We start from the raw sequence: 27,350 nt of genomic DNA, 5'->3' as shown, positions 1-27,350 counted from the left end.
CAAGCACTGCCAGGAGTGACCAGGAATAACGGTCACAAGCTGGCAGAGGGGAGATTCAGACTAGACATCAGGAGGTGCGACTTCACGGTCAGGGCGGCTAGGATCCGGGACCAACTTCCAAGAGAAGTGATGTTGGCTCCTACCCTGGGGGGCTTTAAGAGGAGGCTGGATGAACACCTCGCCGGGGTCGTTTGACCCCAGACTCTTTCCTGCCATGGCAAGGGGTTGGACTCGATGATCTGCTCAGGTCCCTTCCGACCCGACCAACTATGAAACTATGAAACACCTCTGTAGACCCTAAGGAGCAAAAGCACCCCACATAAAACCAGCTGCGTTCAACCTCTCTGCAAAGAGCTGGTTTGATGGAACGGGATTTAAGCCAGAAGCCAAACAAATGTACAAATTAACTGGTGCAGGCAATTAAAAATTGAAAGGAGGCTGCTAGACTTTGGGGCAGGAAAGAGGAGTGAAGGACCAAGCTTTGAGAGGGAGGGGTCTTTGACTATGGGGCCAAATGAAGTGGGCTGGACAGAGAGAAAGAGGACAGCGTCTGCACAAAGTCCAGAGGGGCTTGCTCCAAGGCTAGGGACAGAAGTTGCACATAAACCACTTTAAGTCATCAGAAGCTGTTTTAAACCTGTAGCAGAACAGAAATTCAGCACAGAAACCAGTTTCAAAATGGCTGAAACTGGTTTAAGATAAACCTGGTGGAATGGAGTCTCAGATTTAACTGATTTGGGTCAAACTCCTGTCCCAGACCCCAGAGACAAGGCTTTGAGTCCTTGCCGGGTCCATGTCTGGGTCCTGAAGAGCACCAAAGCTGAGGCAGATGATCTGCTGCTTTTCCTGAGTACTGCCGGTGCCATCCAAAGCAAAGAGCGATCGGTGTGGGAGCCCTTTGAACCTGCATGGCCTCGGCTTCACCTATCGACGTACCCAGGGAGGTGACGTGTTCCCTGCACGAACCCATCAGGAACATGGGCTTTCTGGACAGCTGTAGGGCTGTGAGATTCCTCTTTTGAGGCTGAATTTCCCTTTCTGGGGAGCAGCCTTGGCTCCCAGCAGCACTCCAGGGCTTGTCCCTATGGTCTTGGACACACGTGTCTGCGCTGCCTTGTCCTGTGCATGCAAAGCTGGTCACCACTCAGCACTACTGACCCAGCCATTGCAGAGGGAAGTCGGGGAAAGTCTTCAATAGCAATAAACCCAGGCCTCAAACTGCAGGCCCTGTTGAGCCAGCAGCCAGAGCTGAAAGCTGGTGGGGACCACATCCATTGCACTGCGCTCCACGTCTCAGACCACCCTGACCACGCATGCTCCCTGCCCTGTAAAGGATGCTCCCTTCGGGGTGAGCTGGGCAGGGTGTGTGCGGCAGGCGGCCTGGACCTCCATTCCTAGAGGCTGCCAGAGAAGTCCAAGATCTTCCTATGCAAAACCTCTCAGCTTCCCCCGCTGCATCCTGAGTGACTCTGGGCTCGTGGCCAAGCCACTGGGGCCCTTGGGACTTGCCTGGAGCCAGCTCCACAGCTGGTGCAGCGGGGCTGTGGGCAGCAAGGTTCAGCCTGCTGTCTCCAGGGGGTCCTGGGGCTGGCATGGAGGTGGCCCAGGGCATGCAGCAACCCTCCCAAACCCCTCTGTGACCCGGCAGCATGGAAACAACTAGCTAAGCCTTTGAGATCAAGCCTTGGCCCCTTTAATTCCTGCCTTGTAGCAGACTAGGAAGGACGCTGCCCATCACACCAAGCAGCCGCAACCTCAGCCCAGCAAGGGCACTGACCGCCGGATCGGCACAACCATGCATCTACCTGGCCCGCAGCTCCTAGGACCCTGTTCCCTGCTGCCCCGTGCATCCCAGAGCACACGGTTGCAGGCCCTGGTATGGGGTGCAACCCCTCTCCCTGCTCTCTTGACAGAGAAACACCTCCCCACCAGGCCGTGCTGGGAGCTGTCTTGCTTTCACAGGGCCGATCCTGGCTGCACTGCCGTTCTGGGCTCCCCGCTGCAGGTGCTGGCAGCACCCACCCCCGCCCCCATGCCCGCTGCGGTTTCCCCACAGTTGTTTTTCCACTGCAAATCCCCCCAGAGGCGTGCAGGGCTGGCTGCGTAATCACGGGTTGGCTCGTTGCAGCCGTCTCCCAGGTGAGAACCTGCAAGTCATCAAAATGCAGCCGCCTGGCTGTCAAAACAACCCCGCCGCACTCCCGTGCCAAACACGGCCTTCGCCAGCGCGCGCTTGTTTATGCGGAGGGGAAGGATGGTGGGAGACAGCATCCGAGCTGCTCCGGGCTCGGGCTGGTGACAGGTGAAGGTGATATCGTCCAAATCATTTCATTCACTCCCTCTTGTCTTTGGGGGACCCCCACCCCCCGGCTTCTTGCCTGCAGCTTGATCAGCTCGGATATGAAAGCTCAGCCCATCCCTACCCGCAAATCAGACTATATCCAGACTAGCTCTCAGCCCTAGGAGAGATCACTCAGCATCCTAAGGCACTCCTAGGAGCCAAGAGAACAAGGGTCTCTGCTACTCACCTGCTCGGGGACCCTTTTGCAAGTCACTTAACCTCTCCCCATGCCCTGATGCTCAGTCGAAGCCACTTCTCCCCAAGGAGGCAATCAGAGACCCAGTGGTGGAAGGTGCTACTTTCCAAAATCCTGACAATTTAAAGACTCCCGTTCTTGGAAGCAGGTTTATTTAAATGGGTGAGTCTCAACCAGGTTTCTGCAGCCTCCTGCAGGGCTGTGAGATCCTTTTAGGATCTGCAAGAGAAATTTCCACCCACAGTGTGTAAACCGCTCTGCCTGGCTGAGTTCCTTGCAACCGATGCATCGCTCTAGTATTTTCCCAGGGTCAACCTGAGTGAAAGCTCAGAGCTGGCATTTTCCAAGGTGGGGCCTTGAGCTGAACGTGGGGGTCGGGAGGGTTGAGAACGGCTGATTTTAGCCTGAAATGTGGCAGGTGCCAGCTTGCCTCCCTGGAAGGCTTTGTTTGCTGACATCTCCGAAATGATTTCCAAATGTCTTGCACACAGCCCTGGCCTCTCGCTCCTCTGGGCTCAGGTTGTGCAGGGACCTGTTCCTCCTTTCCCTACATCCACGGTGTGGGGAAGGGTCCCCCTTGATGCCCCCAGCCTGGGGGAGCCGTGCTGGGCACAGAGAGGGGATGGATAATATCATCAGGCCACTGAATCCCTCCAGATCCGCTCTCTGCCCATTTCCATCAACCAGCCACAACAAGCAGGTTTCTCCGCTAGGAAAAAAAAAGATGTGGGATTCACTCTAACAAAATCCCCCAAGACAAGGCAGTTTGAGCTTCAGGAGCAGCAAGCCAGGGGAAGAACAGCCCAGCTTCCAGACCCCAACTGCGCTAGCAGGGTAAGGAGGGAGCCTCCCTGGCCATGAAGGCAGAAGGGGCATTTTAGGAACAGCTGCTTTTCCTTCCAAAAAGGGGAATTAAAGCCGCAGCTGATGCAAAGCGAAGACATGAAACCTAGAGCTGGGCACAGGGCTCAGTTGGCCGGTGGATAAATACAGCTTGGGGTCAGTCAGTCACCAATACTGGCAACTCCAGGCTGAATTTGGTGCCTGATTTAAGCTGAGTGCTTCAGCCTTTCTGAGCCGGGCTACCGTAGAAGTGATGATTTAGGAACAGATACGCCCACGTTTGGCTTCTTTAAAAAAATGTAGAGAAAAGAAAGACCCCACAGGAAGCCTGCCTGGGGTTTGCTCCAGGCAGGAAAAAAGCAAATGCTGGGTACTTTGGGAGAGTGATTTCCTCCCTGCAATTTGGCCATGAAACAGGCCCCCCCACCCACGTGTGCCTGAGTTACCACCCCAGCTCCCCTGCCTTTCTGCAGCCTTGAGCAAACACCGGTTGTTCCCGTCCTGCTTCTCCTAGGCCAGTTCCCAAAGCACTTTGCAGTCCCGTAGCATTAACTGTCCCGCCGGGAGCCGGGGCAAGCACCCACTCCCCGTTTCCCAGCCGCAGAAGCCGAGGCGTGGGGAAACGGAGTCACCTACAGCCTCCTCGGGAGGTCCAGCCGGGAGCCGAGTGCAGGAGACGCTGCCTGCCACCTTGGCCCTCTGAGATGGGGCAGGGCGAGGGGCCTTCAGGGGCCGAGATGCCTGGCCCTCGGCGGTGCAGGAGCACTCACCGGCCTGCGTTTACCACGCGTGCAAGACCCTCGGAGAGAAAGCACCGGGATGCAACTCGGTGGCTTTGAACATTAGTCACCCTGTAGATCGCAAGTCCCCAGCAAACCGGCTGCAGTGTGACACACGGGTATCACCAACACGACACATATACTGGTTTGTGAGCTCTGTCTTCCACCTGGAGCTGGTTGCACGGGGCGCTGGAAGAAGCCCCCTGGCTCCCCACGCCCTGCCGTAAGCCATGCACATCTGGACACAGGTTGGCAGGGCAGGGAGGGGAAGCTCAGCTGGGTCTGAGCCATCACGGCCCCTTCCCCAGAGCCGAGAGCTCGGGTGAAACCACCAGGGGGAGCCCCGAGGACTCAGCTTTAAATTGCAACCCAGAGATGCTCTGACTTCATTCAGGTGGTTTCTAGCCCGAGGAGCCGGCACGGACGCCTGCCTTGCTCCTGGAGGATAAGAGAGGCAGGGACGAGCCTTGGCACTCACATCTCCGCCTGAGTGCTACCAAGGAGGAGGAAGAAGGCAAATCCTACCAGCTGCCCAGGTGCTGGGAGCGTGGACTGGTACCTAGGGACTGTGGCATCCTCTTCACAGCCCCTTTGAGATGGCCAGCGGAGGTCTGCAGCTGCTAGGCTTCATCCTGGCCTTTGTAGGCTGGATCGGCATCATCGTCAGCACGGCTATGCCCCAGTGGAAGATGTCCTCCTACGCGGGGGACAACCTTGTGACAGCCCAGGCCATCTATGAGGGGCTGTGGATGTCTTGTGTCACCCAGAGCACAGGCCAGATGCAGTGCAAGATATATGACTCCCTGCTGAAACTGGAGAGTAAGTGCATGCAGCGGGTTTGGGGGGGTCTCCTTGATATCCCCACTCTGAAGTTTAATACTTTCATAGTCGTTAGGGGCTGGAAGGGACCTCTCAGATCGAGTCCGGCACCCTGATCCCAGCAGGACAGCTCTAGGGCGCTGCTGCCCTGGTTCAGCTGGTGGATCCGCGTGATCGTCCCCTACCCAAACTTGTGTCTCTCTGGATCTGGCTCTTCCCGGCACCCCATGCACCCCTGCTCTCAAGCCTTGTTCGCTGGACTTCCAGGGCCCCGTCCGGCTCCAGCTGCAGCCAGCAGGAAAGCTCTGGTTGTGGGCCAGCCTCAGCCGGTGCATCTCATGGTAGCCATCCCCAGGGGAGGTATTTGGCCACATTTAATGCCAACAAAGCCCTTGAACGGGGCTTGACAAGTAGGGATGCAGAAGCCAGACCGAGGTGTATGTCTGTTTTCCCACTGATCCCACAAGTGCTTGCTACGGGCACCTTCCTCCCATCGAGGAGTCTGCTGGGGGTGTAGCGGGGTGAGACAAGGGAATCGATTACTGGGGTTTATTTTTTCTGGAAAGATTTTTATATATACTTTTTATATATTATTTCTTTTATATATGCTGTATTATATATATTTTATATATACTTTTGCTTCGGCTGCCTGCCTGAGTCCTTGCTGTAATATCTACCCCTGCCCCCAAGTGACAGGGCACCTCCCAGAAGAACAAAAGGAGTGTTTTCCCTTTAACAAATGTGCTAGGCTGTAAAGGGGGCAGGTTGGGCAGTCTTTACTGATTGCAAAGCAATAGGTGGGGTTTGCAAACCCCTTAGGTGGGGTTTGCTTTCCCAAGGAGGGTGCTTGGGAAAAGCCCCGTGCTGTGCCATCTCCAGTGCTGGTTTCTGGTGAAACCAGAGCCAGGTTTTCTCCAGGTCATAGCCAGCTCCACCTGGCCAGGCTCTTCTTGATAGCAACCAGGGGAGCTTTCCCAAAATCCTGGTGGGCGGCACAGCCTGATCAACGGAGACAACCCCGTGGCAGCCACGTCTATCGCGGGTGTCTCCAAAGTGCGAATGCTGCTGGGTTTGCTCCGCCGCTCGCATCCCTCCAGTCCTGACCTAGCACCAGATGCAAAAGCTGCCGGGGCAAAGGGTGCGTGTGCCGGCAGCGAGGGCGGGCATGTTCCAGCCGAGACGCTTGCTTCATCTGCGAGGATGCAATCCCTCGTGTCTGCACCTTGTCCTCAGTCGTCCCTCCCCCAGGCCCCGAGCAGCAGGGCCTGATTCTGCAGGTGGAGACCAGCTCGAATTTCTCTTTCCTAGCTTCAGGTTTTGGCTCTGGAACAATTCCCACCGTCGTTTCGCTTGGGCGGGCACTCGGGAGCCGTGGCCAGAAAAGGTGCACCTGCATGCAGCCGGCTGTGGCTTAAACCAGCAGAGAAGGGCTTTTGCTCTCATAGCTTCTTCCCAGCTCCTGGCAAGAAGCCAGCTCTGCTTTCCCAGCCATGCATCCAAATGCAAGCCTCTGTCATCCCAGAGGCATCCGTCCACGCTGCCCCCACCCCGCCCGAGTCCAGCCCTGGTGACATACATTTCTGCACGTCTGAGGATAGGCCAGGCCTTTGCCTGGAAAAGCTGGAGAAATGCAGCAGCCTCACCCACCGCCCACTTAGGAGCCAGTCGGTCCCTTTAATTATTTGCCGGGGAGTGGATCTGTTTATACACTTCAGCGACAAGGGTGGTGTCTACCCACGCTGGCCGGTTGAAGTGAAATGTCCTCGGTTGAAGTGAAATGTCCTCGGCTCCTTACGGAGGAGATGGGAGCTGTGCAGTCCTCTGGGTACACACATGGACCACCAGAAACCGCTGGAGATGCAGCCCGGCTACAGCAGAGCAGAGGCAAAACTCAGCCCAAGTGTCCTCCCATGCTTGTTGGCTCGGTTAGATGCTGCTCTCCCTGGCAATGATAGCAAAGCAGTGATTACCGGCAGTGCCAGGCTGTTGGTGCCATGCTCCGGACAAGTCTTGGGTCTCGCATGGCACTGCAGACCAGTCCTTTCCAAGCCCAGCCTGTTACCCTTAGATGAACACCTTGCTGGGGTCGTTTGACCCCAGTACTTTTTCCTGCCATGGCAGGGGGTCGGACTAGATCTACTCAGGTCCCTTCCGACCCTAGAAACTATGAAACCCTGGGGTCTTCCCCCCAACTAATCTGACCCTGCTGGCATTCACGGAGCGGCGCGATTGAACATGCACGAGTAGGTGGGTGCAATGAGACACAGAGGTCAGCAGGTCACTCCCCCCTGAGGTCAGTGTTATGAATGACCTTATAGCGGTCATTCATAACCCTGGTGCACTGGCATGTCAGGAGTCCTCTGCTACCAAAGCACTGGCTGTGCTCCCCCATGGCAAGCATCCCCAGGGACTTTTCCTGGGTGTTGCCCTGGTAGGGAGCGTCTGCCGCACCTGCCTCGGCTGCAATGCTTGCAGCGTCCCTGAATTTCTCATGATCGCCAAGCACCTGAAGTGGGGTGAGACCCAGTGCCATCTGCAACCCCTCGCCGGGGCTTTCAGGGCATCACTAGCAGCGTGTGGGGGTCACTGCTGTGCAGCACCAGGGTCTCCCAGGAGCTGGGGGCATGGGGAAAAACACACCCCTCTCCAGCCAGCATTCACACCTTGCTGCCTTGCTGGCTGTGCTGTCTCCCCGGGCGAGGCTGGCTTGGCTGATGGCTCTGGGCACCGCGGGAGCGATGCCAGGGCTCCATTGCTACCCCGTGGGAACGTGCCCACGCTGGCGGCAAGCCGGGGCCTGTCATTCAGGGCGCGGTTGAATTCAGCCAAACGACAAGGCTGCGTTTCACCTGTCAACCTGCAACCTGGGGATGGCTGCAAGTAAACCTGTGACCCTTAAAAGCAGCCTCTGGGGACCCAGCTTTGCAGGCAGGCAGGGGCCCTTAGAGGCTTGGAGAGGCAAGAGCTGTCGCAGACAACAACCTGCCCCGTGAGGTGCCAGGAGGGGCCTGGCAGAGGAGAACAGGGCACGGCTGCTGCTCTCCAGAGTGCGAGCTGTGCGTGCGAGGTGGGGGTGCATTCAGCCCTGTGCCTCTGTGGGCACCGAGGGGATTGGTTTATGTTTGCACGGTGTTTGGATGGAGTAAAAAGGTAACCAGGGTATCACCTGGGAGAAAGCCCTAGCCTTTTCACCATGCTGCCTTGATAAATAGCATGCACTTAATTTGCAAGTCTATGGGTGCAGACTAGCTTTGGGTTTGAGGGAAATGTTTCCAGCCCTGTCACTGGTTTGGCATTAGAAAGGGGGTCTATGGGACAGTACGTCTGCCTGTCATGGGTGTCGGGAGCCTTTCACAGCGATGGCAAGCTGCTGGGCTTTCCAGCCTTGGCATTGCAAGAATTAACCCAACCGCGGCCGGGTCTGTCTCCTCCTCGGGGAGTCTCCATGGGCAGAGCGTTGCTGACCGCTCGGTGTCCAGCCCAGGTCAGGAATGCGGGTGGGGATGGCCAGCTGGCTCCAGGATCAGCTGGGGGTCCGGCAGCCTTCCCCTCTCCATTGCTGCCCCATTCGGGGCCTGGCTCCGTGCAGCCAAACCCTGCAGCTCTGCAAGGAAGGGAGCTCAGGGCTGCCAGCCCAGGTGCAATGCAATGCAACGAGAGCCTGGAGAGTGCGGTTTCGGGAGGGAGCATAGGTAGCCTCCCCCCAGGAAAACTTGGAGTGGAGCAAATGGAGCAATTTGGGCTGCGTTTCCCACAGCGCACGTGCAGTCGGTGACGCGTGGGTAGTTCCCACTTGCTGAAGGGAAGAGGATGTCAGCATCACCGACCGGGGCTCTGTCACTTGGATGCGGGTGGGCCTTGTTCAGCCTTGTGGGAGGGGGAATCGCCCAGAGAAAGACATGCAGCCCTTCAGGGACTGGATCTGCTGGAGGGGAAGAGTTGCCAGCAGCACGGCCTGCGGGCAGGTACATGGACAGCCTAGAGGAGACGCCTGCCTTGCTGGAGGGAGGCGGGGGGTCAGCAAGAGGCCTGCAAAATATCCTTCACCTGTCATAGAAAATGAGGATTGGAAGGGAGCTCAGGAGGTCACATCCAGTCCAACCTCCTGCTCCAAGCAGGACCAGCCCCAACTCCATCATCCCAGCCAAGGCTTGGCCTACCCGGGTCTTCAAAACCTCCAAGGATGGAGAGTCCACCACCTCTCTGGGGAGCCTAGTCCAGTGCTTCATCACCCTCCTACTGGGAAAGTTTTTTCCTAATATTTAACCTAAACCTCCCTCGCTGCAACATGTCCAAACACGGCTCCTCTCTCCCCTCTCTGGCTGGCGGCATAAACAAACCGCATCCCATGATGCGATCCCAAACCCACACCGTGCAACAGGTTCTTGCAGTGACTTCTATGCCAGATACTCATAGCCGTGGAAAGCAATTATTTAGGTCTCAGATCAAGCATGGGCCGTGCGGTTCATTTATCCAAATCCTGCCTCGCAAAGCCACGAGCTGACATTGTGATCTGGGAGGTTGCTTTCTGCGATGCAGATGTGGGCAGAGCTGCGCCGCACGGGCGTGAGTTTGCACAGCCTTGCGAGATTCAAAGGGTTGCCACATGACTGAAGCATGCCTGAGCCTATTGGTATTGCTAGTTATTACCCATAGTTAAGCATCCCCAGCAGCTCTGAACATGAAAACCTGCAAGTGCTTATGACCAGCTGGTATTAGCAGGCCTGGTCCTAAACACTGACAAAAACCCGTACACCGTGGATCGTGGTGACCCCATATGTGGATGCTGCATGGTGTCAATCCTGTTCCTGCTGCAAGGGCAGTCTTTGCAAGCACGGGTGCTTGAGGTGAGGCCTCCCGTCCCTTAGATAAAAGCCGCCCGCTTTACCCAAGTTTTCTGACGCTGCCCTTGACCTCGCTGTAATGCTTGGTGTGAGCATGAGTTGCAGGGAGAAGCCCCAGTCCTATATGGAAGACAGTATGTGCCCTAAGAAGACGAATGTCCTGGCCTAGCCCTGTCCCCTGGCTCTCACCCAGAGTTTCCTGCAGATTTTGATAATCCTACTCGGAGCTACTGCTTTAGTTGCACCAAACAACCGGCTCCTTTGTCCTGGGCTGTTGGCACCACAGCAGTGATGCCCGGGGGCACGGTGCATGAGAAATGGATCCATCTCTGCAGACATGGTCCGCGCCCTGCTGAGACCACAGGGTGAAGCCGGCAGCTATAAGGGGGAGGACTGTGAGTCCCTCTTGGATGCGTTCTCCCTTGCAGTATAAAAAGGTCTGTTCAAGAGGAACAATCCTGCCCATTTTCCTCTGGGCCTGGCCTCATTGCCCCCCTCTTTCCCTCCCGGCATCTGCCTTTGTCTTCTGCCAAGCCGTGGAGATGGCGTGGACTGCTGGGGGCGTGCAAGCCGTCATGTGTGGCCTCAGGAAGGGCTCGTGACCCCTCTCTTCCTCCCTCCATGCCATTTGGACAGGGATCCTTGTTTACCAGAGCCGTGGGAAGGTTGCAGATATAAATTGCACGTGTTTAAAAGTCCCTTCCCAGTCTTCCAAGACCACTTGAGTTTTCTCTCTCAAGCACCTTCCCCACTGATTTGCTCCCCTGGTTCCTTGCAGAGGAGCTGGGCTTTGCAGTCTCCTCTCTATCCCTCATTTTTTTCTGTTTCCCAGGCAGTTTGCCTCTGTCCTGGGGTGTGCAACTTCCCTCCCGCGGGAGTTATCTCGTTAGCAATCAGAAGGAGCCCAAAGAAATCCACAGCAGGTCTGACATGCCGTTGCACATCATCTCTTCTAATGCATGGAGAAAGCAGAGCTTAGGCAGCTACCATTTTGCACTGACTGAAATCCCCGTGCGGCCGAAGGGGCAGTCTGAGCTGTGCTGTGCCCTAAAAATGTGCTTGTGAAGTCATTCAACAGAATTTGTGAAATACAGGCGGGGGGAATGACCCATAGAAACTGCATTGCAAAAAGGGCTTCAATTAGTCATATGCTGTGGCTTCATTTCCAAGCCCAGGGAGGAGCCTTGTCTTTTCCCTTTTAAGGGAAGCCCTGGAGGCAGGATCCAGCCGCTCCGAATGTGAATTCATGGGTGTCTTTTCCTGGGAAGGGTGTGTCGTTTCCTGCACATCTAGATCTTGGCCAATTTTTTTTTTTCCTGCTCCTACACCAAGAGCTATTTGCACAGAAATGGGCCCAAATTTATCTTCAAATCCCGGTGCCTTGCTGCCGTGGTGCAGGGAGAGCAGGTCACCTTGGCTGGCTTGCACCCACTTGACCGCTCAAAGAGGGAAGGAAAGGTCCTAGACAGTACGCGGGGGGGATCGGTGCCGTGGTGAGCGCAGACTCCCAGGGTGGGACCCCAGAGGCGCCGATCCAGCCGTCTGCCCCGGCACAGGATGCGCTAGGAGCAGAAAGTGAACTCAACCAAAGTCGCCCCGTAGCTGTGCCAGCAAAAGGCTTCTTGGTGGGAAACTCCAGCAGATTTGAGCCCTTGCCCTAGGAGACATATAAAACATCAGGGTAGGGATATCACTGATTCAGATCCCGTGTAAAGGGACACAGATCCGTGATCAGTGAGTAGGGTGTGCAAGCGTGTGACAGCCTCTGACAGCCTTTGTTTTAACACCTTGCTCTGCCTTTTTCTCCTCAAGCTATCTACCCTCAGCAGTCTCTTTCCTGGATAAGTGGCCATGCTCAGACCACATCTTCTCCTCCTCTGCTGGCTTTCCACCCCTCACCTCATTCTTGTAGCTCTCTTCTAAATCCTTTCCAGCTTTTCAGCATCCTTTTTGGAGGGTGGACTCCAGAACGGGACGCTGTTTCCAGTGATGGCCTCTCCGCAGGAGATACCACCTCCTTGCTCCTCTTTGATATTCTCCTACTTACCCATTCAAGGGATCATGATATTCACCTTCACTGCAGCATTGCTCTGGGAGCTGGTTTCATTTAGCTACCAAGACCAGAGTCAAGATAGCATCTCCATTTTGAAAGTGTGGTGTTGCCTTCTTCATCCCTACACCCTTCCCCTGGCTCTGTGTTGTACAGAAGAGCCTGTCTTGCCAAGCAGCGCAGCTCAGGCTGTATAACTAACTTCCCCCTCCAACAATGTATTGCTTCACCAACATTGGAGTCATCTGCAAGTGTCCCTGGTAGTGATTTTATATTTTATAACCCCATTTCTAACTCTAGCAACGCAGAGGCCAGGGTGGTGACTGCAAAATGCAAACCTCAGTGATTAGATTAGATTAGCCAGACCCCCGTGGTAGCTGCTGGAATGCGTAAAGCCAGATGCCTTTGCATTTTTGAGAGACATTAGCAAGGATTTTCTTTGCATCAATACACAACGTAAGACAACTGTGCAGCAGAGTGCTGTAAGTATAAAGGAACAGAAATGGAAAAGAGCCCATCATTTCAGAAACCTCGGTTTTGCTTTGAAACTTGCTCGTGATCTACTCCATTCTCTCCTGCAAGTAATCTCTTCCTTGTGGTTTTAATTTTTACTTTGAGAAGCCCCAGCTACCAGCCATGGGCTTAAAGTCAGAATGGCAAAGTCATTCGTACAAAAGGAAACCACGCAAACATCCTTCATATTCAGGTATTTTGGCACAAGAGGAGTCCTTATGCAGCAGGCATCTGAAATGCAAACCCATAAGATTTATTCCTGTGCCCTTTGGCTTCATAGATGCAGAACCTAGCATGAGTGTACGTGTAAATGTGTGTGTGTGTGCATGATCCTAAATGCATGTAAGAGCAGACGATAATCATGCATGATGGAATACAATGGTTCACAAATAGTTCACCCAGTTGTGACTAACACTCAGGCATGAGATGTATGATTTGTCTTTAAGGTAGGTGTTGCCTAGTGTTTCAACACGGGCAGCTTCTGGAGAGCAGCAGCCTTGCATTAAAATAGTATTTGAGACACTATTGGAAGAAAAGGTCCTGAATTCCAGCAGTAATCCCCCTTAGCATGGCTGAGAAGATAAACACCATTCATATTATTATACAATCATAGAAAACGAGGGCTGGAAGGACCTTAGGAGGTCACATCTAGTCCAACCCCCTGCTCCAAGCAGGATCAGCCCCAACTACATCATCCCAGACAAGGCTCTGGGTCTTCAAAACCTTCAAGGATGGAGATCCTACTATCTCTCTGGGTAGCAAATCCCAGTGCTTCACTGCCATCCTCATGGAGTTTGAGTTGCAGCCTGTGCCTTGAGACCTTTCCAATGTGCTTACCCCTCTCATGGACAATACTATGTTCCTTCCTCTAGGCAGCCTGCAGGCTACCCGGGCTTTGATGGTGTCTGGGATCCTCCTGGGAATCATTGGCATAGTCGTGGCAATGACGGGCATGAAATGCATGAAGTGCCTGGAAGATGACCAGGTGAAGAAGATGAGGATGGCTGTCTTGGGTGGTGTGATTCTCCTAACTGCAGGTGAGTCACTGCTCCAAGATGGAGTACATCTATGCGCGCCCCATTCTGCATAGCTTTTACTTTGCAATCAAGCATGTGCTGGCCTGCAGCAGTCAGGTTTTACCTGTCTGCAGTGCTGGGATATTGGGAAAGGGTTGCTGCTGCCTTTATTAACTCTTTGGAAGCTGCAGGCATGCAGCAGTTCCCCAGGCCTGGCTTTTATTTGGTCAGCCATCTCCAAAACTGCCATTGCCCACAGGGTTAAATTAGCCAGCTGGGCCAACCCTGTTCACTAGCTGCCTGGACATATCAGTGTGGGTGATGTGACTTTGATTCCCAGGGCGTTCTTCCTTGGGTTGGAAAGTCCCAAGAAACCTTAGACGCCAGGGGAAGAAATTGCAGCTGCCCCTTGCACAAGGGTGCTGGATGACTCTACAAAGGCAGTGTCATCCTTTTCCTTCCCTCATTCCAGGGTTTGGCCCATTGCACATATCCTTGAGGGCCCTTGGGGCTGGTTGCCTGATACTTCTCCAGGGCTCCTGCTCTCTTCCCACCCAACACAGGGCTGTGGCTGAGTGCCACAATTTGATCCAGGGCTGCAGGTCCTCAGTACATGAGGGAACACATTACTGCTGCTGAGCTTTCCCCATCGGCTCCCCATCCATCTCACTGCCTGAGCCTTCCCTTGCAGGTTTTGCCGTCCTTGTGGCCACATCCTGGTACGGGAACAAAGTGGCTCGGGATTTCTACAACCCTTTCACCCCCGTCAACACGAGGTAATGCACCTTCTTGCATCGCAGTTCAGTATGTCACGGCAAACGAGGCTCCCAGCCATCTCAGGAAAGGCTCTTGGAGCCCAGAAGCTATCTCTTATGAGAAGCGATAGCATGGGGCAGGGGTTCAGTGAACAGTCTTTGGGGAAATGCATTGAGAGGCTTGGATGTAGGGCTGGCCCTGCTGCAAATGTGGTAAAAAGGATAAACCTCTGCCCAAAAAATATTGCTTCTGGAGGCAAGATGTGATATGCCTTCCCACAGCCATGACCCCCTGGTTTTCAGAAGCTCTGCAAGAGCAGAACGGGTCTGAGCCCTTGCTGCAAACTATGGCAGCTTGTTCAGATCTGGCTTTGCAACAAACCACCAGCAGCAGACTCATAGCTGGAGTGGATTTTTTTCTGCTTGTGGGTCTGAATCTTTTTAAGCTCCCTCTTGACTCATGCCATGTTATACCCCTGCCAATATGCCAGCTAGAGCCGCCAGCAAGGGGGAGTTCCTCCATGTTAACCACAGGCTGCTGCATTTGGGTCCTGCAAGCATCTTCGTCATGCGCTGGGGAAAGTTCACCCAAGAGGGGTCTTGGGCTGGGAGCATGGTAGATGCAAAAAGAACAGGATTTTTTTTCCTTTTTTTGGTTATTTATGGTGGGGTTTTTTAACCTTTATTCCCAAGTGAGATGGGAACGGACCCCTCAAGCCACAAACTGGACCCCAGCCTCATGCGTCTGTGTGCACGCGATCCGTACAAAGTGCTATTTGCTGTAGTCGTAGGAGAACGAATTAGGTGCAGGATGATGATGGCATCTCATGGCAGTGGGTGCTGGAGACATGGGAATGAGGGGAGTTACTTCTCCAGCCTTCATAGCTGCAGGGAAAGCAAGGCCTGAGGCGGGGTGAGGGGCTCAGAGAGCAGAAGGCAATGGGAAAAAATATGAACTGAGCACTGCTTTGTGTCTGGGGGTTTCTCCACTGCTTTATCCAACGTAATTTGTCGTTTCTCCCAGATTTGAGTTTGGCCAGGCTCTCTTCATCGGCTGGGCGGCTGCAGCGCTGACCATCCTGGGCGGCGCTTTCCTCTGCTGTTCCTGTCCCCGAAGAGAAACCTCCTATCCCCCCTCCCGGCCCTACCCCAAGAGCACCACGAGTGGCAAGGACTACGTATAACGGAGCGGGGAGCCGAAGCCGCCGGCATCACCGGCGGAGACCGTTGTGGAAAGGACGCTGAGACGCTGCTGTCCTGGTCAAAGCAGAGTTCCAGCCGTCTGCGTCCAGCCTTGCTTTTAGCCCAAACGTGCATGCTATAATCCTCCCCATTACTGGACATCAATCCTCCTCCTTCTCCCACCCCACGGAGGGAGCCTAGCCGTGCTCGTTGGACCTGGGCCACCTCCAACCTCTTTCATACCAGCTCTGCAGCACGTTGGGAGTCCAAGGGGGGGGATCTTTTCTCCAGACGACTCTTGGTGCTTTTTTAAATCCAGAAACACATGGTAACAGTGCAGCTGGAGCCCACTATGGGGGATGTGTACATAAATCTATATCCTTTTCTATGCAAAGGGGCCGCAGCAGTAGTACCAAGAGAAAGATCCCAACCTAAAGATCCCAACCAGGCAGGTCGACCCTGTTGTGAGAAGGTCCATGCACTTTCTCTGTTGTTTCCTATTTATCTCTCTGTTTGCTGCAGATATCAGTCCACAAAAAGATGGTAGACTCACCCCCGTGGAGATGAGCCTACCCTCCAAGTCTTTTGCAGGTGGTACAAGGCAGGTAGGTGCTATTTGGAGCTGGCGGAGGGTGACTCTCTGCTCTAATTTGCCTCGGTGATTCATTAGAAAGCGTTCCCTTTGGAGAATGCTCCATAGTATTGTGCTTCTCACTGCCAGAAAGGGTTTCCTTATCTTGCTCACCCCACATCTAACTGTGCTCAGGTTCACCCCTTTTTCCTCCATGCAAAAGAACACATACTCATCACCTCTACCAGTCCAGCCCTTTCCATCATTTTCCTCTTCAAAAATCCCTCCCGGTCTATCAGCATCTTTCTGGTACTGAGGTGCACTGTATTTCAGATGCAGCGGTGCAGAGAAAGCCCCAGAGAGCCTTGCATGGAAGTCTTATAACCCTGCCTAAGACTCGATTCCTCTACCTTTGCAACGACTCCCTTGGTTTGTATTTCACCACCTCCCGGTACAAAAAATAATAAAAATCTATGTAAGCAGCTGTGCCCCATCACCCGAGAGGCTCGTTTCAGCCTTGCTGCTTTCTAAGTACTCATCTTTTTATTGCTTTCCATTGAATGCCTCCTACATGTTCCCAGATGTATTAACATGCCATTTCCTAGGTTGGTGAATGTTTTTAAAAAGTCCTATTCAAATTTCTAACAGCTCTAGATTGTTTCCCACTAGTTCTCTCTCCTCACTGAAGCTTGCAGCTCTTTTTTTCACCTTAAAAGAATGAACGTGGAGTTTGCCTCTTCTTCCAAATAAATACATTAACCCAAACTGAGCCCAGTGCCAGCCCATAAAACCTTCCCCTGGATGCTGCCTCTCAATACCCGCCAAGCTCAGTACACTGCTATTTCATCCCGGATGGCCTTTCCCCTCTAGACAGTTTCAGCCCATTTTTTCAAGCAACTGATCCAAAGTTTTTATCCAAGCTCATCAAGAAGAGCTTGGAAATCCCAATGTTCAAATAATTACGGCAAGCAGCCGTCACTGAGACACGCAGCTCGTAATAAAGGGCTTTGTGCCTTCCTCCAAAGCATCTGGTTCAGGTGACGCTTATGACACAGGAGACTGACCTAGGCAGGCTGTGGGTCAGTTGTTGGGTAATAGCTAACAGGATAGTGGCAGCTCAAACACAAAGCGTGTGTCTACATGTGCATTAGTTAATGCGCATTAAAACTAGTACCTCCATTGTGAGGTATTAGGGAAATGTACACTCACCTGTCTTAATGCACATTAACTAAAGAGAACAGTTTTTCAGTGACGCTTAATGTGCATTGGCCTATTTTAATGTGCATTAGCTGAATGACCCTTTTTTTTTTAGGGATGCTTTAATACGCATTAAAATAGGCTAATGCTTAGTAAAATGCATGTGTAGACGCACCCAAACTCTCCATTTAGAAGGAAAGAAGCCAGCCTCTTTTATCCCGGCTCCCTAAATACTGCATATGTGGAGAGGCACTTGCAACTCCTGACCCCTTTGTATAAAAAAGGGCAGCCCCTGGCATTGAAACATGCCATACAGCAGTGTGGGTGGCCCATCTGATCCTTATGACCTAGCCTTGCTCTGACAGCCGCCTCTGTGGCATGGACCTCAGAGCCATTCACGTGTCTGCTTCAGATCAAAATCCCTCCCTGTACCTATTTCACATGTACAACTTCTGTTGACTTCTTGCGGGGACAGCTGTCTGTGCCTGTTGGCCATCAGATGAGCCCCCAGCTGGGAAAGCTTGAGGCCCCAGCTGCATCCACGAGCGGCAGAGGTTGGATCTTTTGTGTTTAGTTCTTACCCTGAGCAGGGAGCAGACTTTTCTATGGGGAACTTGTATAAAGTGTGAAACTTTTTCAATAAATGGATTTTTTTTTTAAGAAAACAGAAGAGCATCCATTGCTTATTTCCCTGATAGCGCGGTCACCTTGGCAGCGGTGATGGGAGCATGTGTATGTGTGTGTGACGTCAGGAATTTGAAATTCAGGTGGCTGGATACGCTTTGGTTGATTGTGGACCCAAACACACCAGGCCTTTACATTAGTGTAATGTGCATCAGTTTTGCACACCTGTTTAAATTGCACTGGGTGCAATTTCCCCAAAGGTGTGGAGACCCTCAAAGGTCCTGAGGTACCTAATTCCTAGGCACTTCTTCCTTTGAGGATCTGGGCTGTGGTCCAGCCAAGCTCCCGGGAGCCCAGCTACCACCCCGTCCCATCAGACCCCCAACAGACAGCAGCCAAGTTATTCCTACCTGCTGCAGGTCAGTGTGGGGGCTCCTCACCACCCCGCTAGCTCCACTGATACTTCCTTTGTCATAACAGGCCAAGGCATCTAGATCCTGGAGTTACCTGTTCCTTGTCCCATTCCTGCACTGGACTTTTTCTTTGACCCCCCAACCAATTTGCAACCTCAGGGGGCTGCAATGAGAGGAAATCTGTGCCAAGCTTTTATCCTCTGTGAAGAGCTGAAAAGCTGCCCCCATGCTCTTTTTCCACTCCATGCCCACTGCCTTTGGTGCAGCAAACAAAGGAAAAGGAGCTAATTAGGGGTGGATAAAGCTGCCTCAGCAAAGTAGGCAGGCATGCTGCAGCCTGGAGCAGCCTGGCACGAGTCAGGGTCTGCTGCTATCCTTATTTCCCCCTGTCAATTAGTCACAGATTTCCACTGAGATTGATTTTTTTCCCATGCCAACTGCCCCTTCAAGACCAATCCAAGCTTCATGGAAGTTTCCTTTGCAGATGAGAGGGGGGAAAATAGCAATCTGCCCCCTGCAACGTTGGCTGGACTGCCCAATGCTCACACAAAAGGGCAGGAGTTGTGGGCCTCTGCTGAGACGTCTGATTCGGTTGCAGGGAGTGGGAGCAGAGACCTGGGCTGCTTTGCCTTTGCCGTGACCCAGCAGCACTGCCCAGCCAGCCATTGTCAGGGTACCCTGGGCTCATCGGCACGGTGTTTGCAGCTCTGGCTGGTACCCAGGGGGCAGGGGTATGAGCTCATCCAGGACAGTGCTCTGATGTCAGCGCTGGTGATGTTGGCAGGAGCATCTCCTGCCTATGGCATAAGGTGGTCTTTTTGGTCTGGGAGGTACTGAAAGCCATGAGGATAACGGATGCCTCAGGGAGACGGCCTGTGACCAGCATGCTGGTATCGGTGAGATGAGCAGGACTAGAGGGGGATGCCTAGGCAGAGAGATGGGCTGGGGCAGGTCTCAGGGGCCTGAGAAGTGGAGGGAGAAGCTGGGCGTGCAACCCAGAGCTGGACATGTGAGCTCCAGTGAGAAGTAGGACTTCAGGCCCCTTTTGGACTCAGTGTCTATTGGGTTTGCATCCAGCTGCACCTTCAGCAAAGCTGGGGCTGCCCATGGACGGAGCCCAGACACCAGACTGGTTCTTTGCCTTATCAGGTGTCTATTGGCAGCTGGTGTGACTGGAAGTCCCTAGTGCTCCAGGATGTGTCCAGACACACCCAGGAAAGGCAGCTCGGCCCCGTCCCTTAGCACTGCCCAGACACCAGGGCCAACAGCTGGTTCCTGTGGAGCAAAAGGCTACGCCTGCTCCTGCTTCCCTCCCACCTTGCTCCGGGGAAGAGCAGGGTGGAGACATGCATTTGCCACGTGCACGGTCTGCAAACAGAGCTAGGTCAAACCCAAGTGAAGGGTTGTTTCCTGTGTGCTCACTTCCCTGTAAGTCAGCCCATGCTGTGCTAGAAAATCATAGAGGACTGGAAGGGACTTCAGGGTCATCTAGTCCCACCCCCTGCTCCAAGCTGGACCAGCCCCAACTGCATCATCCAGACAAGACTTTGTCTAGATGGGTCTTCAAAACCTCCAAGGATGGAGATGCCGCCACCTCTCTGGGGAGCCTGTTCCAGTGTTTTACTACCCTCCTAGTAAGAAAGTTTTTCCTAATATCCAACCTCAGCTTCCCTTGCTGCAGCTTGAGCCCATTGCTCCTTGTCCTGTCATCTGCCCCCACTGAGACCAGTCCAGTTCCGTCCTCTTTGCACCTGCAGGGAGATGAAGGCTGCTATTCAATCCCCCTCGGTCTTCTCTTCTCCAGACTAAATCAGCCCCATAAGCACAAAGCCACGATGACCAGGCACTGCTGACTTTAACCGCTCCATTATTCCCCGCTGTGGCATGGGCCAGCTTGCACATGGACACTTAAAGCGGTGCAAAAGCATTTTGCCCACTTTAAAGTGTCATGCACACACACCTCTTGTTTCATCTACACACGGCCCTGGTCATGTGCAGTATATATTGCAGCTTTCATATGTGTTCATAGACATACATGCAAATATATGTGTGTATGCACACACCTGCACATATATACCATAGGCTATAGGATGTGTGCTCGGTTAGTGAAGTGGCTCGTTTAGTTGTTCCCTGGGTTGTTGCAGAGTTTGCTACTGGAGTTTGCTATTACCAGTTTTCCAGTGTTATCTTTGGGCTGCTACGATCCTGGAGGACAGGTAATGAATGGTCCTCCCGGCTGGACAAGCTCCAGGTGGACATTTTCATGGCGCAGCTTGGGAGATCACAAAGACCTGGGGATCCTTTGAGGCAAGAAGCGCTTTCTGCATATAAGACACCAGTGCAAGAGACAGGCAGTGAATCATAGCAACTGGACATTTCCACCTGGCAAAGTCACCCATTTCAGGGATGCAATACTACCTGAATCAATAGCATGTATTGTCTGGGGATTGACCCAACTGTCCATTGCTGTTGGCCTGAAGGAGGCTATTTTTGCTGTTAATGGGGAACCTACTGGGCACACACAGAGAGGCAGGCCTGGGGCACGGGGACTGGCCTGCAGTGCAGTGGATGAAGAGGACATTGTCTTCCCAGGTGCGGAGCTTGCACTTCTCCCCAGTGCTAAATTCAGCAGAAGCAGGATGTAGCGCAATGGTCCTGGCCTGTGGACCGCTGGTGAGCTTCACAGACCATGCCAAGCCGCACTTCCATTTAAAAGTCGGAGGATAAAGGCACATGACAACCTGCAAGGAATAGGGGTCTTTGGTGACTGCCGATAGGTCCATAAAGCTTGGGAACAATCAGTGCAATGAATGGAGCATGGACCTAGCAGCCAAGACCTCTTTTACTCTCTGTGCGCTGGCACTGACCTGCTGCCTGATCCTGGGAGAGTCGTTTCCCCTCCTGTGCATGCTGCTGCTCTGCTTTCGAAGCAGCCTGGATGCTCTGGGTGGAAGCCAGTAGGGAGAAGCCAAGTCTATTATTATCAAACCTACTCGAAGGAGAGGAAAGAGACTCCTGGTTCCTACTTTGACAGCAGCACTTCCCTCCCGCGGTCACCATTGTTCCCAGGCAGGGTCAAGAGCCAGGCGTGGGAACAGCAGCGCTGCTGCCTCTCCAAACAGAGACCTCCAGGGCAGCTGGGGCCTTGCAGGGCAGTAATGGTGGGTGCATCCCATGCACCACTCTGGGTGGTGGGTTCGAAACTTATGGGGGTGGGAAAGAGGCAAAGGTTTCTACAGTGTGTTGTTTGCTCCCTGCAATGCTGCAGCAGGCGCAGGGGCTCTCGCAGTCCTGCTCTCAGGCCAGCCCAGAGGAGCAGCCTCTCTGTTCCCAGAGCCAGCTCCCCTGCCTGCAGAGCAGCAGGGAAGTGATGAAAACAGGCCAGGTCAAAGGGAAAACAAAGCAATAAATAGCTTTCCCCTGACAAGGCGAACAGCACAAATCCAGCTTTGGGGAAGAAAAGCCGTACCCTGAGGATTTGCTTCCCTTGGCCACCATTCCTGGAAGACGCCTCCCAATACCCCCACTGTGTGTGCACCACAGCTGCAAGCACTGATTCACCCGTGGGCTTGTATTTGCTGCTTTGAGCCCCCCTGAACCTACATACAGGCTGCAGGGAGCCAAAAGTCTACCTGGCAAACCCCGTCGACCATGGGGGACTTACATGACACATGCCTTTGGCCTGCAGAGTCTTACTGCAAAAGCGATGGCCCTTACTGCCCTATCCCAGGGTGGGGAGCAGGTGTTCGGGTTGCATTTGTTCTTCCCATGGGAGGTGCTGGATGCCACCTCCTGAACAGTTGCCTTTTCCAGACCTGCCGGGCCCAAGAGCCTGTTTCACCCATGCTGCAATTCTGCAGACACGGCAGCCACCAAACACAACCCTCAAAACATGCCTGAGAGAGCAAGCCAGGGCTGGGGCTTTGCTCTTCCGTCTGAGGATCTCCAGCTTAGTAGATGCCCAGGGCAGTGAGGCCACATCTTGTCTTTGCAAAGGGCAGGAATGAAGGCAACAAGCACAGGGGAAGGGGCTTGCACAAAGAAAGAGATGGGGCAGAAGCACCGAATCCAGCCCCAGGGCCAGATCCTACTACCCCTATTGGGCATCTAAGCAGATTTAGGCACAGAAGAGCAATTCTGTTCCATCTTGCTCAAGTCCTGACAACCCATTACTGCATCTCCTATTGTCATAGACATACTCATAGAGAAGTGGGGCTGGAAGGGAGCTCCAGAGGTCAATGGTATGTACTGCCTGGGGACTGGCTCAACTGTCCATTGCCGTTGGCCTGATGGAGACTGTTTTTGCTGTTGATGGGGGACCTACTGGGCACACACAGAGACAGGCCTGGGCATTGGGATTGGCGTGCAGTGCAGTGGATGAAGAGGATGTTGTCTCCCCAGGTGCGGAGCTTGCACTTCTCCCCAACGCTAAATCCAGCAGAAGCAGGATGTAGTGTAGCAGTCCTGGCCCGTGGACTGCTGTGGGGTTACATGGAGCACGCCAAGCTGCTCATCTTCCTTCCAGCTCTCCAGAGGTCACATCCAGTCCAGCCCCGTCCAAACCATCCCATGCATCCGCAACCAAACAGGCAGCACTACACCTAAATCATCCCTGACCAGTGTCTCTCCACCCTTTTCTTGAGCACCTCCAGTGATGGAGAGTTCACACCTTCTCCCATGTGGACTCTCACTATTCTCACAGTGAAGACGTGTTTCGGGATATCCAACCTTAATTTCCTTTGCTGCAACTTTGAGCCATTGGTCCGCATAACACACTGTGATGGGACCCTTAGGATAGAGTCACCGAAAGGCAGCAAGGAGGAGGGGAGCCCACGTGCACGCTACATGTGAGGTGTTGTTCATGGGGGAAAGACTTGCGCATGGGCAACTAGGTCCATTAACACAACAAAGTAGTGCCATCAAATCTGGCCTGTACTAGCTATGCCACTGCTTCTGCCACTTTGCAGCCAGTTCCCTGCTTTACCCATTAGGTAATGCACCTCTGCATCCTGGGAATGGACACCAACAAGGTCCTGGCCTACCCAGGCCTTCTGGCTGCTACCTGGTGCAATCTCCACAGGCCAGGAGTAGAAGCCAAGACCTCCGTCTCCCTGGCCCTACTACCGCTGGATCCTACCCTTGGTCAGAACAAATAGCCACTCCAACCATTTATTCCCAAGCAACCCCATGGTTCCCTTCCTTATAGCATTTTGCATCTGCTTCTCACTGTGGCAGCACAAACACCATCACTACCCTTCGCAATCGCTAAGACTGGAAAGTCCAAGGGGGCATCAGACCCCAAGCAACGCGCAGGCTGCTGCAGGTCCCCGAGGGCTGTCGTTTTTCCTGCAGGTCCATAACACCTGCAGAGCCTGTCATGCCCAACGCCAGTCTTTATCCTTGGACAAAGCCCACCACCATCTGCTCCATGAAAGGATGGACGGAGACGGGCTTCCTCCTGGCTCCCATGCTAGAAGCTTAAAGGTCCCTATAGAAGAATCAGCCCCCTAAAGACATATGAACGGGGCTGAGACCACCCCTGCCAGGGAAGCATGTGTCTGCATGTGCTGAAAAGGGGCAGCCGTAAAAAGACCTCCAGGGTCGTGTGTTTTAGGGAGTGCTCCAGCTCTGTCCTGGCTGTCCGTTGTGCACACAAGGGAACCTAGATTATAGCAGGCTGCAATTTCCAGGCGGTGTCACGTGCTTAGCACAGGAGCAAAGCTCTGCTGATGTTATGCTGTGAACTCACATCAGAGCAGCCAATTGTTAAACCCACATTCAAAGTACCAACAAGGCGTGTGGCAGAGAGATCATCCTTCCAAAATAATGGGCTGCAGATTCCCCTGGGCCAGTGCTCTTCAGATGATCCTGGAGTCTGCTGGTTTTGGTGGAGTGATGCCAGCCAGGTTACACCAGGCGTACCTCGACTGGAGCTTTAGTCCATGCCCTCCTGAAGCAGCCTCAGCTCAGAAAGGCTGTCAGGAGATTTCTTCTGGAAGACTGCGATTGCAAACGGTTAAAAGAAAGCCTTTTCCCAGCGTTGTTTGCCGTGCCAGCATTGCAGCTACGGTAGAGAGAAATCTAGATATGCAAAGAGCAGAGGTGCAGAGATAAGGTGAACAACAACCTTAAATAGATCTAATTGGACTTCAGAATCAGTTTGATCCAGGGCCCCAAGCGCTGGGGGTGTGGGGGGAGCTGAGAGGCTCCAGACAGTTTTTTGTCAATCCATGGTCTTCCGTACATAACAGACGTCGGATTGACTCCTTGGGCATGGCAAAGCAAGGATCAGGCTTAGATGTCTAGGTGATTTCAACCACTATCAACATCTGTGGGGAGGCTCATAGCAGACACCAAAAACGTGTGCTTTGATCTTAAAGGGGAACAGGAAAGGGGTTGCAACAAATAAATCTCACAGAGCACAAATCTTCTGATATCCTGCTTGGCTTTTGTACCAGAACCATCAGCATTAATATTACTATTATGCTTATTGTCATCATTATTATCATTATTAATATTATTCTTATTAATTGTTGTTGTTGCTACTACTATGATTACTCCTTCAGCAGTTGTCCCAGCATGCGACCAGTTTCCAGGTATTCTGCATGGGATGACCCATGAGAAACCAATAATCTCAAAGCAGCCATAAGAACATAGGAATTATCCACCAGATCAGACAAAAGATCTGTCTAATCTGGTTTCCTGTTGCTCACAACGACCATCTCCGGGGGCTTCAGGGTAACCTGCCACTTCCTGGCTGCCAGCGGTCAGAGGCTGAGTCAGGCCCTGAACCAGGAGGGATGAGGCACCTCCCAAATTCTTGCATTTTTTAACCCTTCCTGTGGAAAGAATGAGCTTTCGACTCCTCCTGATGCATCGTCACTCCTGTTGCCTTATCCCACTATGCTATGCACCTTGAGTACAGTAACCAGCTCCCCAGGGCTAGGGACAAAATTACACATAAACCAGTGTAAGTCTTCAGAAACTGATTTAAACCTGTAACAGAACAGAAGCTCAGGGCACATAAACCAGTTTCAAAATGGCTGAAACTGGTTTAAGGTAAACCTGGTTGAATGTAGTATCAGACTTAAATGACTTAGGTCAAACTGGTTTAGGAACCTTCTGTCCTAGACCCTCTTCCTGGTTCAAGTTAAATCAGAGTCCCCCAGCATCCCAGCATAAGGTATATGTTCACTTCTACTTTCCTGCTGCCCCCAGGGTCTCTGGGATTTGCAGTCCAGACCCACAGTAGCAGGACTCTGCAGGGTTGCTCATGATGCCCATCTTGCTGGGGTCATCCGATCCCAGCAGTCTTTCCTGCCCACGTGCAGAGGGGGCTGGACCCGATGATCTGTAAGGTCCCTTCCAGTCCCTAACAACTATGAAACTTCCTCTTCCTGCTTCTAGGTGCCTCTGGGATTTGTAGTCCATGATCACAGACAGCAGGACTCCACAGGGTTGTTCCCTTCTGCTCAATACATGCTCACCTCAGAGAAAGACCTATTCTTGTTCAAGCTGTTATGAATTCAATGCCACTACCTTTTTCCCAACCCACCCCCTCCTCAGCCTGGCAGGAGCTGCCCCTGCCCAGGCAGACCCTCCAGCTAGCTCTGGGATGGAGCTTGGGAGCTCAAGTAGGGCTGGGGCTTGGGCTCAGGTGAAAAGCCTTGGAGCTGGCAGGCTGGGAGGTGTGCTTTAGTGCCCATGGCTTCTGGCTTGAGCCACTGAAGGCATGTGCCTGTATTTCCTGAATCAAAAGTAAATGTCTGTTCTCTTGCTTGCTGGTTCAATCTCCACATTTTATACTAATCTGCAAAGACTGAATTGATTCAGCCTCAGGTTTTTTGACTGCAACACCCCAGACTGTGTGGGGGACTGATGAACGGCCTTGGGAGAGATCTCCAGCAGTGATTTGGACCATCGAGGCTGAATAGTCACCAGTCTTTGCAAAACCCCACTGCAAAGAGCCCCACTCAGCTATGTCCACCTCTCGACATCTACCCTTCCACGCCAGGCGAGGTGGGGGGTGAAGTTGGTGACTGCTGTCACATCAAGGATCCCCAGCCACAGATCAGGGATCTTGCAGCCTCAGCAAGCTTCATGGGAGAGCTAATTGGTGTGGAGCTATCTTAGGCAACAGCCTCTTCATGGCATGAAGCACACCCCTCAGTCTGCTCAGCAGAGCAGTAGCTGATAATTATTTATCTTGTGTATGTGGCACCTGATCTGCTCCTGGTGTGTTTAGCACTAAGTGTTTCCAAGACTGACGCCTATATATACTGAAAGTCTTTCTCTGAAATGCAGACAGGTCTGGGGTGGAGCGTCTCCAGCTCAGTTACTTATGTGATACCTTTCATCACAGTCTCAGAGCTCACAATGATCTCTGGTGCATGAATCCTCCCCAACTCCCTGTAAGGCAGGACAGTGCTATTACCCAGGTTTTTACAGTGGTAATTGAGCAACAGAACATAGGTGCCTAAATATCTTTGAAGACCTGGGCTTATATGGTCTGACAAGAGTCACACAGTGTATTTTTGGTGAGTAGCCACTCAGACATAAGCCCCAAATGCCTGGTGCATGCCCTTAGCCATACCACACATGTTGTTGCTTGGAAACTGGAGGGGGAAGTTAGGTTGGTAGATCAGTTTTGCAGGTTGTCATCATATGTGACATGTACACGTGACAATTTTTTTGTCCACAATGGGACAATTTGCCATGGTCAAACTAAAATACATACATTAGCTGCCACACTCTGAGTCAGTTTGACACCACAAAACCGTTTTGTCACGTGTACATGAGCAAATCGTCACGTGTACAAGCGCCCTAAGATACCAAGTCCCAATTGCCTTCTGCAGGGCACAGGAATCTTAAGGAACAAAAAGAAGGCAACACCTCGACATGCTATTTTATTGGAAAGGGAAAGGGGGAAGTTTCAGGAACTGTCCCCCCTCCCACACACACACACACAAACTGATCATAGGGGAAAACTCCTGCCCACTATCAACACAACACCACACACTAATAGGAATATTTCCTTGGAGGCCCCTAGACCAAATTTTGCCTAGTTTTGAGGTCAAAAAACTCACACTCAAGTGAGCAGCAGATTCAAGCTGCTGTAGGTATAAGCCTCAGATCATGCAAGTTATTAATAGCTGTAATTCCATCTTTAATGAAAGAGGCCAAGGGAGTAGGTAGGTTCAGACCCTG

General features: G+C 52.9%; 1 protein-coding gene across 1 annotated transcript; it reads left to right on the top strand.

The window, feature by feature from the left end:
* Positions 1-4,526: 4,526 nt before the first annotated feature.
* CLDN1 (claudin 1) lies at positions 4,527-17,776 on the top strand. The gene is made up of 4 exons (XM_019503478.1): positions 4,527-4,978; positions 13,258-13,422; positions 14,093-14,177; positions 15,181-17,776. Exons 1-4 carry the CDS (start codon positions 4,756-4,758, stop codon positions 15,338-15,340), a joined length of 633 nt encoding a protein of 210 aa, XP_019359023.1. The 5' UTR covers positions 4,527-4,755; the 3' UTR covers positions 15,341-17,776.
* Positions 17,777-27,350: the final 9,574 nt, after the last annotated feature.

This window comes from Gavialis gangeticus, unplaced genomic scaffold, assembly GCF_001723915.1.
Source record: "Gavialis gangeticus isolate Ggan-Ray unplaced genomic scaffold, GavGan_comp1, whole genome shotgun sequence".
Lineage (NCBI taxonomy): Eukaryota > Metazoa > Chordata > Crocodylia > Gavialidae > Gavialis > Gavialis gangeticus.
This window is presented reverse-complemented; position numbering and strand designations above follow the sequence as displayed.